Consider the following 12,599-nt stretch of genomic DNA (forward strand, 5'->3'; position numbering starts at 1 on the left):
ACTGTGAAGAAAGTCAGAAAGCTCCCAGAGGACAATGGAGGCCACTTGGTCCAGGTCCCTGTCCTCCAGCAGCTCTGCTCTGTGAGGGAAGAAGGTGCGCCGTGTGTGCAGGGCACAGGCCGCCTCCTCGTTGGTTCTACAGAAGGCTTTCCTCCTCAGTGAGCTAGACTCCAGAGCCAGGCCCAAGGCTGCCAGGGCTTGAGACTCCGTGGTGAAGATAGAGGGGCTGTCCACACACGTGCCACCCCCCTCCTTGGAGGGGAAGGCTCATCAGGACTGAGACACCTGCTGTGTGAGCCAGCCTGTGAGTGTTCAGATACCCAGAGCCCCAAGCGGGATAGTCAGCACGGACCCAAGGGCCTGGTGCGTATCTTGGGCCCTCACAGAAAGCAGTCTATCCCTGGTCCAGCCACATCACTGAGCTCAAGGTCTCACAAGGGCGCAGCCATGAGAGTGAGGCCAGCTTCGCAGAGGAGCAGAGGACAGTGGGGTGGGGCTGCAGGTCGGCTGTGAGCAGAGTGCTGGGGACTCTGGCACCGGGTGGTCACAGTGGTTGGTTGTTTCAGGAGAGGTGAGAATAGTCAGCTAGCTCTTGGCAATGGTGCCCAGCTGTGGCTCAGTACAGCAGACAGGAGGAGGGAGCCACACAGAGCCCAGCCCAACCCCAGGGAGCTATCAGTGCCATTGGGATTCTCTGGAGACTGCCCTGCCCGTCGGGGTTCACAGTGCCTGCCCGTGGAGGCTTCTGGGGTGCAACAGAACCCCTGAGCCCTCTTGGTGCCCACCTCAGAGGCAACTCACCCCCTCAAGCTGTCCTCAGCCCAAGGGGGAGAATTCACAGTGTTCGGTGGTAGTAGGTACGAGAGCTGCGAGTGTACAGCGTCTACGCTGCCGCCCGCCCAGGAGGAGCAGGTCCCAGTGCAGTTGGGGCCTTGGCATCAGCAGCTGGAAGGACAGAGTTGAGGACAGCAGAAAGATCGGATGGCAAAGGCACAGTGAGACTAGTGGAGACAGGGAGTGGGTTGTTTTAGAAGATAGTGGTCTCATACTTGGTGCTGAGGCTCCGCTTAGAGTCTGGTTTGGGGTCCACAACCCAGGAGACACTGGCATGGGATTGGGCATCTTGGTCCATATCGGGTGGTTCCAGCTGCCAAACAAGGAAGCAGTCAAGAGTCAGGGAGCTCTGTGCCAGGGCTGGAGGCGGCAGGCCCCTCCCACCCCCAGGCTGGGCTGTGGCCCCTGTGCTGGGAGCGGTAGCCCTTATTCTCCTCAGTCAAAGAGCAGGCCCCTGGGGGCGGGCGGAGGAGGGACACCCTCCCGGAGCATCTTGGCGAGGGCCACCTCTAGGCACAACCTCTCTCCAGGATTTCTCGGGATTGCTCAAAGGATCCCTGTCCTACCCAGGTCTCCTGCTCTAAGCCCCAAACCCGCTCACACTGGGCAGGAAAGGGATATGGGGCTTGGAAATGTCAAGCCTCAGGTCTCTCTGGTAGGGCCAGAGAGCTCACCCCAAGGCAAGACCACAGCAGTCACCCCAGACCTCTGGAGAGAGGACACACAACAGAAAAACAAAGAGGGCTGAAGCACACACAGGACGGGCAGAGGGCATCTCAGGAAGAGGGGAAAGAATGTCACAATGGCAGAGGGAGAGGCCACCAGAGGCTAAGAGCGCTCACGGTCACTTCGGGGAGACTGACACACAAGACAGCAGGAGGCGTAAAGACCTTGACTCCAGGACTAACAGACGGCAGCGGTAGGTAGGAAGGACGGTGGGTGGTGCAGGTGTGACAGTAACAACAGCGACTATCGGGGGGCAGCGGCACCTGGGGTGCAGAGCAAAGCAGACACAGACACAGGGATGGCGCAGTTACTGGGGGCTGCCTGCGGGCCGCTCTCTGCAGCCCCTTGATGGCCTTGCCCTTGGGGGAGCCCGGCGAGGGAGGGCATTGGGGGCACCAGAGGCCGGCCCAGGCCAGAGGAGCTGTTGCCTTTCCAGGGCGAGACCTGGCAGGGGTGGGAGACAATGAAGAGGGTCATTTCCCTGGGGGGCCAGCTTTCTGGAAGTGCCAGAAGACCCTCCTCGTGCTGGCCACCCCGAGCCCTTGAATCCCCGGGGCCAGGGAGGGGGGGTCTTGTCCAGCGGGGCCCACGTACTGCGGATTTCCTCACGCCGACCCGAGGCTTAGGCACCGGTTTGGAAGATTTTGTTTCAATCATCTCAGCTGCAGAGGCGCCCATTGCCCTGGACTTCTGGGCCTGCAGGGCCAACTGATAGGCCACCTCGAAGGCCTGCCCCAGTGTCAGGATGATCTCGTAGGTCAGGTTCTGGGAGGAAGCAGATCACCACTTAAGTGCCTGGTTCAGGAGCCGCTTCACCCTTGTCCTCACCCCCACCCTGAGCACACAGGCAGCATCTGGGGTAAGAAGAGAACACTGGTTTTGAAAAGACACAATTTGAGCATAACACACTGTTTCCTTCTGCAGGATTTCATGGGATAGAAACACCAGGCAAATGCAAAAACTGCTGCCAGCTGAACCAAGCCCCCAGGAGAGAGAGACACCCCCCACCCCACCACACCTGGTGCCATAGCTTCACACTGGATATGACCTTCCTCGCAGGGACCACGTGTTCCCCTCTAAGTCTACCTGGGAGCGCTCCTACCTCCCTTCAACTTTTCCCTCCTTTCCCTCCTTTCCCTCTCCCTAGGTCTCTGTTGTTCTCCCCGCTCTACACAGGATGTGGCCGGGAGCTGAGCTGTGGGGAAGGCAGGTGCACACTGCTACAAGCCCACGGCAGGTCTTTTCCAAGGCAGGGTGCCATGCCTGAGGTGGTACTTGGGTGTTTCTTAGCCATTTAATATAAGTGGTGCTAGTGCTTTTGTTTTTAATGTGTCACCGACAAAGTTTGTGAGTGCTGTGCCCCTAACTCCGTTTCCCCTTAAACCCTGTGGTTTTTAGTGTGTGATTTTTACACAGCACAGTGGTTAGGAGCACCTATGTGGCGTTACAGCAGAACTGAGTGTATGTGGGAAAAGTCAGCAACAGGTTAATGCCACTGACTGTGCTGTGTGGACCACCTCATCCATCTCACAGTGGCCCCTGAGGTGGGCCACGTTATATCCCCTCCAGACAGATGAGGAAGCAGGCAGACGTGATGTTTCCAAGCTCACACAGCTAGCAAGCGGCAAAGCCTGGCTCCTCCTAACCTTCACTGGCCCAGAGCAAGCAGAGGACTGGGATGGATGAGGTCCTGGGAGTGTGAGGATGCCCAGAGCTGCCTGTATTCCAGGAGCCACAGAGATTCTGGAAACAGCCGCTATCTCTGAGGACAGCAGAGACCTGGACCCCTCTGACTTCCTCCTGGGGTGAGGAGGCAGCCTGGGGCCACTCCCAGGCTTTGTTGTAGGTTACAGGGAACCCCTGCCTGTGGCTGTCATTTCTGGTCTGCTCCCTGTGGGCAGCTGTGTGAGGATGAACTCTCCTCGGCCCAGTGGCACCCAGAGCCGAGCCTCAGCAGGAATTTGAGGCAAGAAAATCTGCCAAAGAGGGCACAGCTGCCCTTAAGAGGGAAGTAGAGGGCATGTCTGGGAGGTGGCCCAGGCAGAGGTTGGAGAGCTAGGGCAGGGAGCCGGGGAAGACAATCGCCTTGCCTGACCTAAGAAAACACTCGCCGAAAACCTGGAAAGTCAGGGGCGGTGGCTCATGCCTATTACCAGTTATGTGGGAGGCTGAGGTGGGTAACTTGCCTGACCCCAGGAGTGCAAGGCCAGCCTGGGCAACATAGCGAGACTCCATCTCTTTAAACAAAACAACAAAAAAAAGCTGGAACCCCCTGTCCCTAGTGCCCTGGGCCGGTCTCTGTTCTTCTGTGCATCAGTCTCGTCACTGTGAAAGGGGACTGGCCTGGTGTGCTGCTGGGCTCCATTCATGAACCAAACATTTGCCAGGCACTGGCCAGGGGCCAGGACAGCGCGGCATCTGTGCCCTGCAATGGGGCTGGATGCCTCAGGGCTAGTAACCCAAGCCCGCCCCGCCCAGACCCAGGACCCCACCCACCACATCCACGGTGCTGAACACATGGCAGTAGTGGTGGCTGGTCTGCAGGTCCTTGGTGATGTAGGCAAAAGTACAGAGGTCCTCCGGGTCCTGGGCCGCACAGGAAATGTTCCGGATCTCGTGCTCTGCGATGACGTTCTGCTGGGCAAGGCCGTGCTCTGGAATTCTCAGGCTCAGGCATGCCTCTGGCACCCCCCACCCCAGCCTGTTACCATGTCACTGTTCTCTGTCCCAGCCTAGAGCATCAAGCGAACCCCTCTTCATCTTCTCATTTTGTTTATTGGTGGGGGTGGGGGATGGTATCTAACCTTCCCCGATTTCGGTTTGAGGTCTCCACCCTTGACCACAACAACTAAGGCAGTAAAATGTTCACACCCAACCACAAGCTCTCCCCAGCCTCTCCCACCTCCCAGGGTGGGGGCAAAGAGAGAAGGGTGTCAGGTAGGTGGGATCCCACGCGGTGGCGCACAGGGGGGTCCTTTGCTCACGGAGGGAATCACACCCGTGAAGACCTGTGAGCAGGCACGTGGCCAGCGGAGCCCAGGTGGAGAAGCTAACAGCAGTCTCCACTAGGGCGGGACGGGGCTGACAGCAGGCACCCAGGCCAACAGACGACAGACATGCTTCTTGGAGAAGTGGGAAGTAATAAGAGGACTGGGGACCCTCCAGGGAGATAAGGGATGACAGAAGGCAGCCAGATTGCTTGCCCTGGAGCCCTGTGGGTCTGATGGGGACGTGGGTCCCACTCCAGCCAAGAGTCCCTATAAGCAGCACACCTTGTTGGAGGCATCGATGAACTTGACACCTTTGTATGTGATGGACAGGATGATGGTGGGGATCTTCTTCATGTGCTCGGTAGATTTCTACAGGAAACAAGGAGTGGCCCTGTCAGTGCCCCTACTCAGGGCTAAGCCTCCTGGGCTTCCGCAGGTGCCAGCTTCCCTCCCATCCTTACATAGCACGGCAGGGCCCAGGCAACTGTAGCTACTGTCCCCATTGCTGCCTTCTGTCCTAGCCAGTCCCATGGCACCCTCCAGCCCGCACAGATACCCTCCAACCCATATAGGCACCCTACCCGCATCTTGGCACAGGCGTCTTGTGTGGATTCTGTCCCTCGCAGATCTTTGATCAGCATGGAACCCAGATACTGTGGGGATGAGCAGTGGCCAGGCTTAGGAAATCCTGCGTTTCCATGCAGGGGTGACCCAGCCAATTTGGGACTGTCCCACACTCAAGTAGTTACCCGTCCCGGTAACACCCCCTCCCCTGCCCCAGCTGGAGAGGCCCTCCATTCAACTCTGGCTAAAGGACCCAGAGGCCTCCACCCCTTTGCCTTAGCCACCAAGAGTGGCTGAAGAGTGGAGAACAGCTCGCAAGTCCTGGGCCTGGCTTTGTGGAGTCCCTGCTGGGACCTAGCCGCAGGTGCCTGGCCGAGAAGGAGCAGGGAGGCTGGCCCTGCTGGGAGGGTGAGAGCAACTCACATTGGCTTCATAACCACAGGACTCGAAGATGAGTTTCTCTGGCTGGTGTTGCCAACTCTGCACTGGGGCGTAGGGGGCTGCCAGGCTGGGGGGCCGCAGGGTCAGCTTGGCCTCGCGGTGCTCCTCCTGCAGAACACACGCAATTGGACACCTGCTCCTTGCTCCACAGGAGCACACCCAAGGGTGAGATGCCAGTGACCTCAGCAAGTTCAGGGGTCAAGTGGAGATGGCAGGGGGCAGATCAGCAATTCAAACCCACTGCGGGAGAGGGGAGGTGCTAGCCACAGCACCGCCTGAGAGCAGGGCTCGGGAAGGACAGTCTCTGTGGTGTCCGAGACGAGTCTCAAAGGAGATGGGAAATGACCAGAGAGGAGATGGCAGAGTCTGTGGGGAGGGCGGGGTACAGGCTGCCAGGCTGTTCTGCATATAGACCAAAGGAGAGAGCGGCGGTCATGAGACCCTGGGATGCCTTGGGGCCCAGCCCAGGGCCTGGGAGGGATCTTCAGAGCTGGGAAGCCAGTGAAGCCCCCGTGCCTAGGAATGCATTTCAAATGGATCCTTCTGGCAGCAGCTGGAGGGAGGGGGAGGCCACTGCGGTCCAGGCAAGAGATGATGGGTCCCTGCCCAGGGTGCTGGTAGAAGGAATGGAGAGGAAGGAAAAGATTTAGGAAACACTGAGGCCCTCCCTTCCCAGCAGTGTGCAGAGCCTCTCAACAGCCATCGGAATTGCTGGACAATGTGTTTTCCTTTAAAACTCATGGCTGTGCTTGTAGAAAGGGAAGGGAAGTCCCCAGAGCCAGAAGTGAAAAGTGAGAGTCAGAGAAGCAGGCAGGGGTGAAGCTGAAGTCACCCAGAGGGGCCTGAGGGACACCTGCCAATCCTGTGTCTGACAGGCCAAGAAGAGGACAAAGGACAAAGCCAGGGTCCGTACAAGGCGAGAGGCAGGACAGGCAGGTCCTGAGTAAATCCAGGACTCCTGGAAATGATGCCCAGAGGGTGAGCCAGGAATGTGAGACGGGCCCACCTCGGCCAGGGCTGGAGCGGGCACCGGGAGCACAGGAGGTGTCTCCAGAGGTGCCCCCATGGCTGCAGGCAGAGAACGGGAAGAACAGAGTCTGGTCTGCGGCGGTTTTGCTGGGCAGGAGGAAGAGAACGCTGCAGAGGTGAGGCTGCAGGGAAAGCAGTTCTCTGGGAACAATGCAGGTAAGCAGAGAAGGAAGGGGCCAAGAAGGAGCTCAGAGAGGCCAAGAGAGCACAGAGGGCTCTGGGGCCAGCAGGGCAGGATGCAGGAGGCCACAGAGAAAGAGTGGACACGGGATCTGAACCCCTGAGGGAGGGAAGTGCAGGCCACAGGAGTGGCCCTGGCAGCCGACTGCTGAAATGAGTTGTGCGGCCTGAGCTCAGCACCATGGGGGCTGGGTGAGCCTTACACGAGGCGGCTGGGTGTGGGTGAGCAGAGCAGGCTGGTGCCTCCTGACTCTGGTGCCAGCCCAACTGTGCTCGGGTACAGGGCAGCAGGTGGTTCTGGGAGGCCCTGTCCCGCCCAGAGGAATGAGGTAGACCCTGGCCGCTGCTCCACTCCCCACCCCCTACCCGCAGCTCCACTCCCCACCCCCTACCCGCCCTGCCCCACCTGCATCCTGAAGCGCTCGGCTCTGGAGGGGGCCGCGGGGTCATGGAGACTGTCATGGCGCCTCCTGCCTGTGTCCCCTGGAGGCAGCAGCAGGTCAGCCGACCGCCCAGTGCAGGAATCATTCTGGCTCAGCGGGGATGACGTCTGGGAGAGCAAATCTTGGCACTGTGGAGGGAGAAATCCAGGTGGAACTTGCAACCCTCGGCCCAGTGCCCGGCTACAGGTGTCAGCCAGCCCCGCTGGTCAGGACGGCACAGGGAGCGGCACCAGGAGAAGCAGCAGGGATCGAAGGGGCCAACGCCACAGGGGTGTCAGACAAGTGGCACCACGCAGCCACCGTCCACTAGTGTCCCCAAAGAGGGTGGGGAAGCCACTTTTGCGTTTATAAGAGATTAAATCTTCTGTCCTGATCCATCGCAGGCCTCTGCGCATGACCAAAGCACCCTCCTGAGAAAAAATGTAGCCCTGTCAGTCAGGGCCCTAAAGCCACTGTCCCCCACAGAATAAAGACCGGGCTTCGCAGTGTCTATATTTGAATGTCAGTTGTGTATTTGGTTCCCAGAGCAAGGCTGGGCCTCCACTTTCTCATCTGTAAAAGGAGGATGAACAGGACCCACTTCACGAAGCCCCTGAGGGTTCAATGGGGTGAGACCTGCCCAGTGCACCCGAGGGCTCCCTGCCCCAGTTACCGCCATTCCTGCACGCTGTGGCCTGGGGCTGGGGGAGAGCTCTTCCTCAGCCGCAGGCTCTGGGTCTAACCCGTTTCTGCAGTCAGGAATTACCGGCAGGAGCAACAGATCACTGGTGAGGTTTTTAAAATGCAGCTGTCTTAGCCACCTGAGCCTGGGAATTCGAACTCAGATCTGGGGGCTGCGCAGGAGGCTGCAAGTCCTGGCTGTTTGGATTTGTCTCAGGTGTTATCCGACCCAGCCCCTGCCTGTCCCCAGGCACAGAGCTGAGTTCAATGCCCAGGCACGGCCTGGTGTTTTCCTACTATCCCCCAAGTCTTATGTGTTTGACAGGCCATCCCCAAATAGAAATGGGTGGCGGGGAACTTCTCTAAACCCCCTCTCCTGTGCTCCTCTCTCCTTGTTGCAGCTGCTTTCTCCTACACTACAGCGGCGCAGTCTCTGAAGAATCCTAAAGAATTCTATGTAATTCCTACAAATACAGAGAACAGACAGACATTCCTTTCCATCCCTCCCTGACTCACCCTCAGCTGGGAGAATCTGGGGGGCTTCTGGGGCGGCTCCTCATATGGCCTGTCTGCGAGGGAGGCGATGATGCGCTTGCGATGGCCCAGCAGCTGGACCTTCAGGACCTGGGTGATGAGGAGCGGGGAGGTGACGGGTCAGGTGGCCAACTCACTCGGTCTGCTCCAGCCCCCAGCACTCTTCCGCTGGGCCAGGCTGCCCCTAAGGGAAGCTCAGGCTTCTGGAGGGTCCAGGCCGGGCCACGCAGGGGCTACTCACGTTGACGAGCTCCAGCTCCCAGAGGTTCTTCACGGTGTCGATGGAGCTGTAGCCACTTGACAGGAAGGAATGAACGTAGTCCTGCAGCCCCAGGGAGTCCAGCCAGGAGGGCACGGAAGGGGGGCTGTTCCCATCATAACCCAGAGCCTTCACCTACAGGGCAAGGTGGGAGGCAAAACTGACATCTCAGCACTCACTGAGATGGAGAGGGACCTGAGGACCACAGACCCAGCCAGCTCACACAGACTGTGGCCAAGGGGGTCCTGCATGTTTGGGGTCCTCAGCACCTTCGAGTCCCTCTCTTCACACAGCCTCTCCTATCACTCACTGGTCTCGGCTTCCCCATGGGGAAAGCAGGAGCCGCTGGAGCACCGACAGGGCTGGAAGATGGCCCTAGCAGACAAGCCTAGGTAGGGAGGAGGGTCTGCAGAATGCCTCCGCCCTGAGCTCCGCTGAGATCACGGGCCTGGAGGGACAAGAGGATAGTGTGTGCCCTCAGAGCAGGCACTTCCCAAGCTCTGGGCAGGTAGAAGGGGCGGGGCCACTGGACTCAGCACAAGCGCAGGGCACAGCCTCGAGCCCACCAGCTCCTGGCTCCCCAGGGAAGACGGTACCTCCCTCAAGCCCACCTGGGGAGGGGCCTGGTGCCAAGGCTCAGTGCAGGGTGGCCTGGGCTCCGGTGAGCCAGAGAGACCCTGAAGGGGGCTCTGGGTGAAAGGCCAAGCCAAGCTCCCGAGCCCGGCAGACCCCCAGAACCTCCTCAAGACCCCGAGGAGCCACTCCCTGCCCTAGGGCTCTGCTGGCTCTCCAAAGGCCTTAGGGTGTAGTGAGGAAGCAAACAGGGTTGTGTGCGGCCCTTCTGGAGCTCCTAGGGTGAGGGGTAGAGGCCCCGCCATGCCGGAGCCCTGCTCCTCCCCTGTTCATGGTGCAGGTGGTGCTAGGGAGGTGGCCCTGGCTCCACACAGGCTGAGGCTACAGGGCTGGCGACAGTCACCTTGGGCAGGGAGCGTGCCGCCTGGAGCAACTTCCGCCGGTGCTGTGGGTCACTGATGCCGATGTCCCGCAGGTCCTGCTCTTCCATCACATTAGACCCCTGAGAGCAGAAAGTGGATGTCAGGGCCCCTCTTGGATGGACAGCTGGTGGCCCTGAGGGGGTCAGGTGGGCCTTTCAGGGCTCCGCACCAAATTCTCCTTCACTGCAGGCACCAAGAGGGCATGGGGACAAGTCTGCCCAGACTGCCCACGCCCATCCAGGTGGCTCCCAGGGGAGCTGGGCAGAGCTGGGGCTCCAGAATATGCACAGGGTGCTGAGGCCGGCAGGGCACACAAGGGTGGGGGCGCCGCCTGCCCAGGCCCAGCCACAAGCCCTGGCCCCCCGAGTGTATGTCCATTTTTCTGGGGAGCAGGTTCCAGGTATCCAAGATAAAGAACGGGTGGACTTATCCCAAGGTTCCTCTTGGACAGGATTTTATAATTCTAAGGCTGTAACAACCACCTCAGGCGGACAGCTGGTGACAGGGGCAGCTACCCGAGGAGCCAGCCTCACCCCAAGAAGGAGACTGTCAGAGAAGGGCGTCCTTGTCCCAGGGAGAAGGGTGGGTCAGAGCTGAGCCCAGTCCGCGCTGTTCTCTGCGGCCTCCACTGGCCTCAATGGAGCAGCTGAGGGTGGAGAGGCACACGGAGCGCCCACCGGCAGCGCTAAGCACGATGAGAGGATGTGGGGATGGAGGCTGGTGCTCCTGCTGCTTTCTCACTCTATGACAGGGCTGAAAGCTGTCACCTGGTGCATCTCACTTCATGCTCACAACCTGCATGTTAGGGTCTCTGTTAATCCCATTAATCTGTTTTAATAGATGAGGAAACTGAGGCACACAGAGGTCAGAAATTTCTTGACATCACATATCTAGTGGTAGAGCTAAGATGTGACCCTGGGCAGCCTCTTTCCTTCATGCTCCTGGCCCCTGCAAGGACGTCTCTAATTACAATAGTCACAAGATAGTGTGAGCAGATTTAATTTTAAAATACACAGTATGGCCTATGATACAAAATTCACAGGTCCTGCCCATCCCTCAGCCACGGAGCCCCTTGCAGTTGCAGCTGCTGCCACTTCCTGGACGTCCCCAGAGCCCAGCTGGGCACAGACAGGCAGGTGCCTGCACACAGCATTTTCACACAAACGCCATTCTCGCACACGCTCGGTGCCTTGTTCTTATCGCTGAATAGACACAGGAGATTGCTCCGCAGCAGCGTATGTGGCCCACCTCCTCTGGACAAAGCTGCAGCATCATCTAGGTTAGGAACACGCTATAATTTACTCAGCCAGTTCCCTGTTGAAGGACATTTGCTTCAACTTCAGCTACTGCACACGGTGCCGTATGAGCACCTCCCTGCGTGGGTCGTGTCGAGGCCTGTTACGAGGAAGGGCTTCTGCTTGCTTGACGGGTGTGCGCACTTAACATTGACAGCTCTTTCTGCTCTTAGTGACGCCAGTGCTCGATCCCCCACACCGTCAGCAGCACAGCAGGGAAAGAGTCTATCACTGCGGTTTCAATTTACACATTTCTTACCGGCGTAGGATCATCTCATCCAGATGTGACGCTGAGCATCTTCCGACGTTTTATCTATCTAGCATTTCCAAAGCACTCCCTCCCTACTCCATGCTGGACCTGCCCAAGCCATTTAGTAATAGGGACTATTGTGGCGGGGCACGGTGGCTCACCCCTGTAATCCCAGCACTTTGGGAGGCTGAGGCAGGCAGATCATGAGGTCAGGAGTTCCAGACCAGCCTGGCTAACATGGCGAAACCCCATCTCTACTAAAAGTACAAAAATTAGCTGGGTGTGGTGGTATGCACCTGTAATCCCAGCTACTTGGGAGGCTGAGGCAGGAGAATCATTTGATCCTGGGAGGCGGAGCTTGCAGTGAGCCGAGATCCCGCCACTGCATCCCAGCCTGGGTGACAGGGTGAGATTCCACCTCAAAAAAAAAAAAAAAAAAATTGGGGCTGTTGTTATTCCCACCCTACAGCTGAGGAAGCCGAGGCCCACAAAGTTTTGGCGACTTTCTAAGGTCATATGGTAAGTGCATTTGGAGCCAGACTCAGCCCCAATGCTGTCCACGTGGCCCTGCTGCCACACACTTGGGGACACCCAGAGCTCCTTTTCCAGGAGTTAACTTGCTTACAGCCTCAGAGTTTTTCTATGAAGTTGTCGGTCTTTTCTGCATAGCTACGTAGCAGTTCTTTACATGGTAAGAAAACTGGCCCGTTGCAATGGCTCACGCTTGTAATCCCAACACTCTCGGAGGCCAAGGCGAGGTGGGAGGATCACTGGAGCCCAGGAGTTTGAGGCCAGCTTGGGCACCATAGTGAGACTCTGTTTCTACAAAAATAAAAAAATTAGCCAGGAATGGTGCTGTGCACCTGTAGTCTCAGCTACTTGGGAAGCTGGGTGGGAGGAACACTTGAGCCTGGGAGGTTAAGGCTACAGAGAGCCACGATTGCACCACTGCACTCCAGCCTGGGTGACAGTGAGCCCGTCTCCAAACAGAAACAACAATATATGTGTGTGTACGTACAACAAAAAATAAAGCAAATTAACCTTTTGGCCGGGCACAGTGGCTCACGTCTGTAATCCCAGCACTTTGGGAGGCGGAAGTGGGCAGATCACGAGGTCAGGAGTTCGAGACCAGCCTGACCAACATGATGAACCCCTGTCTCTATTAAACATACAAAAATTATCCAGGTGTGGTGGAGGGCACCTGTGATCCTAGCTACTTGGGAGGCTGAGGCAGGAGAATCGCTTGAACCCAAGAGGCAGAGGTTGCAGTGAGCTGAGATCGTGCCACTGCACTCTAGCCTGGGTGACAGAACAAGACTCCATCTCAAAAAAAAAAAAAAAAAAAAAAAAGAAAATTAACCTTTTATCTATGAAATGAGTTAGATATTTGTTTTCTGGT

At 58.0% G+C, this 12,599-nt stretch overlaps 1 protein-coding gene and 1 long non-coding RNA gene across 10 annotated transcripts in view; one reads left to right on the forward strand and one right to left on the reverse strand.

The window, feature by feature from the left end:
* Positions 1–12,556, forward strand: part of LOC144340445 (uncharacterized) — a 41,665-nt gene extending 29,109 nt beyond the window's left edge. The window contains exon 3 of the long non-coding RNA XR_013416553.1: positions 12,319–12,556. This is a non-coding gene — a long non-coding RNA (uncharacterized LOC144340445). The remainder of the gene's footprint in view (positions 1–12,318) is intronic.
* The window catches only part of ANKS1A (ankyrin repeat and sterile alpha motif domain containing 1A), a 196,190-nt gene that overhangs the window by 3,245 nt on the left and 180,346 nt on the right, over positions 1–12,599 (reverse strand). For 7 of the 9 annotated variants that reach the window (XM_078000111.1, XM_001111692.5, XM_078000108.1 and 4 more), the window contains 10 exons: positions 9,637–9,735; positions 8,643–8,795; positions 8,384–8,491; positions 7,171–7,335; positions 5,538–5,663; positions 5,132–5,203; positions 4,833–4,919; positions 4,057–4,194; positions 2,155–2,325; positions 1,050–1,147 (listed from right to left, as the gene is read on the reverse strand). In XM_078000111.1, the coding sequence (XP_077856237.1) occupies positions 1,050–1,147; positions 2,155–2,325; positions 4,057–4,194; positions 4,833–4,919; positions 5,132–5,203; positions 5,538–5,663; positions 7,171–7,335; positions 8,384–8,491; positions 8,643–8,795; positions 9,637–9,735 (1,217 nt within the window). Of the gene's footprint in view, positions 1–1,004; positions 1,148–1,724; positions 1,824–2,154; positions 2,326–4,056; positions 4,195–4,832; positions 4,922–5,121; positions 5,204–5,537; positions 5,664–7,170; positions 7,336–8,383; positions 8,492–8,642; positions 8,796–9,636; positions 9,736–12,599 lie in introns of those variants that run through there. The other 2 variants (XM_078000106.1, XM_078000107.1) reach the window with 2 other exon arrangements.

This window comes from Macaca mulatta, chromosome 4, assembly GCF_049350105.2.
Source record: "Macaca mulatta isolate MMU2019108-1 chromosome 4, T2T-MMU8v2.0, whole genome shotgun sequence".
NCBI lineage: Eukaryota > Metazoa > Chordata > Mammalia > Primates > Cercopithecidae > Macaca > Macaca mulatta.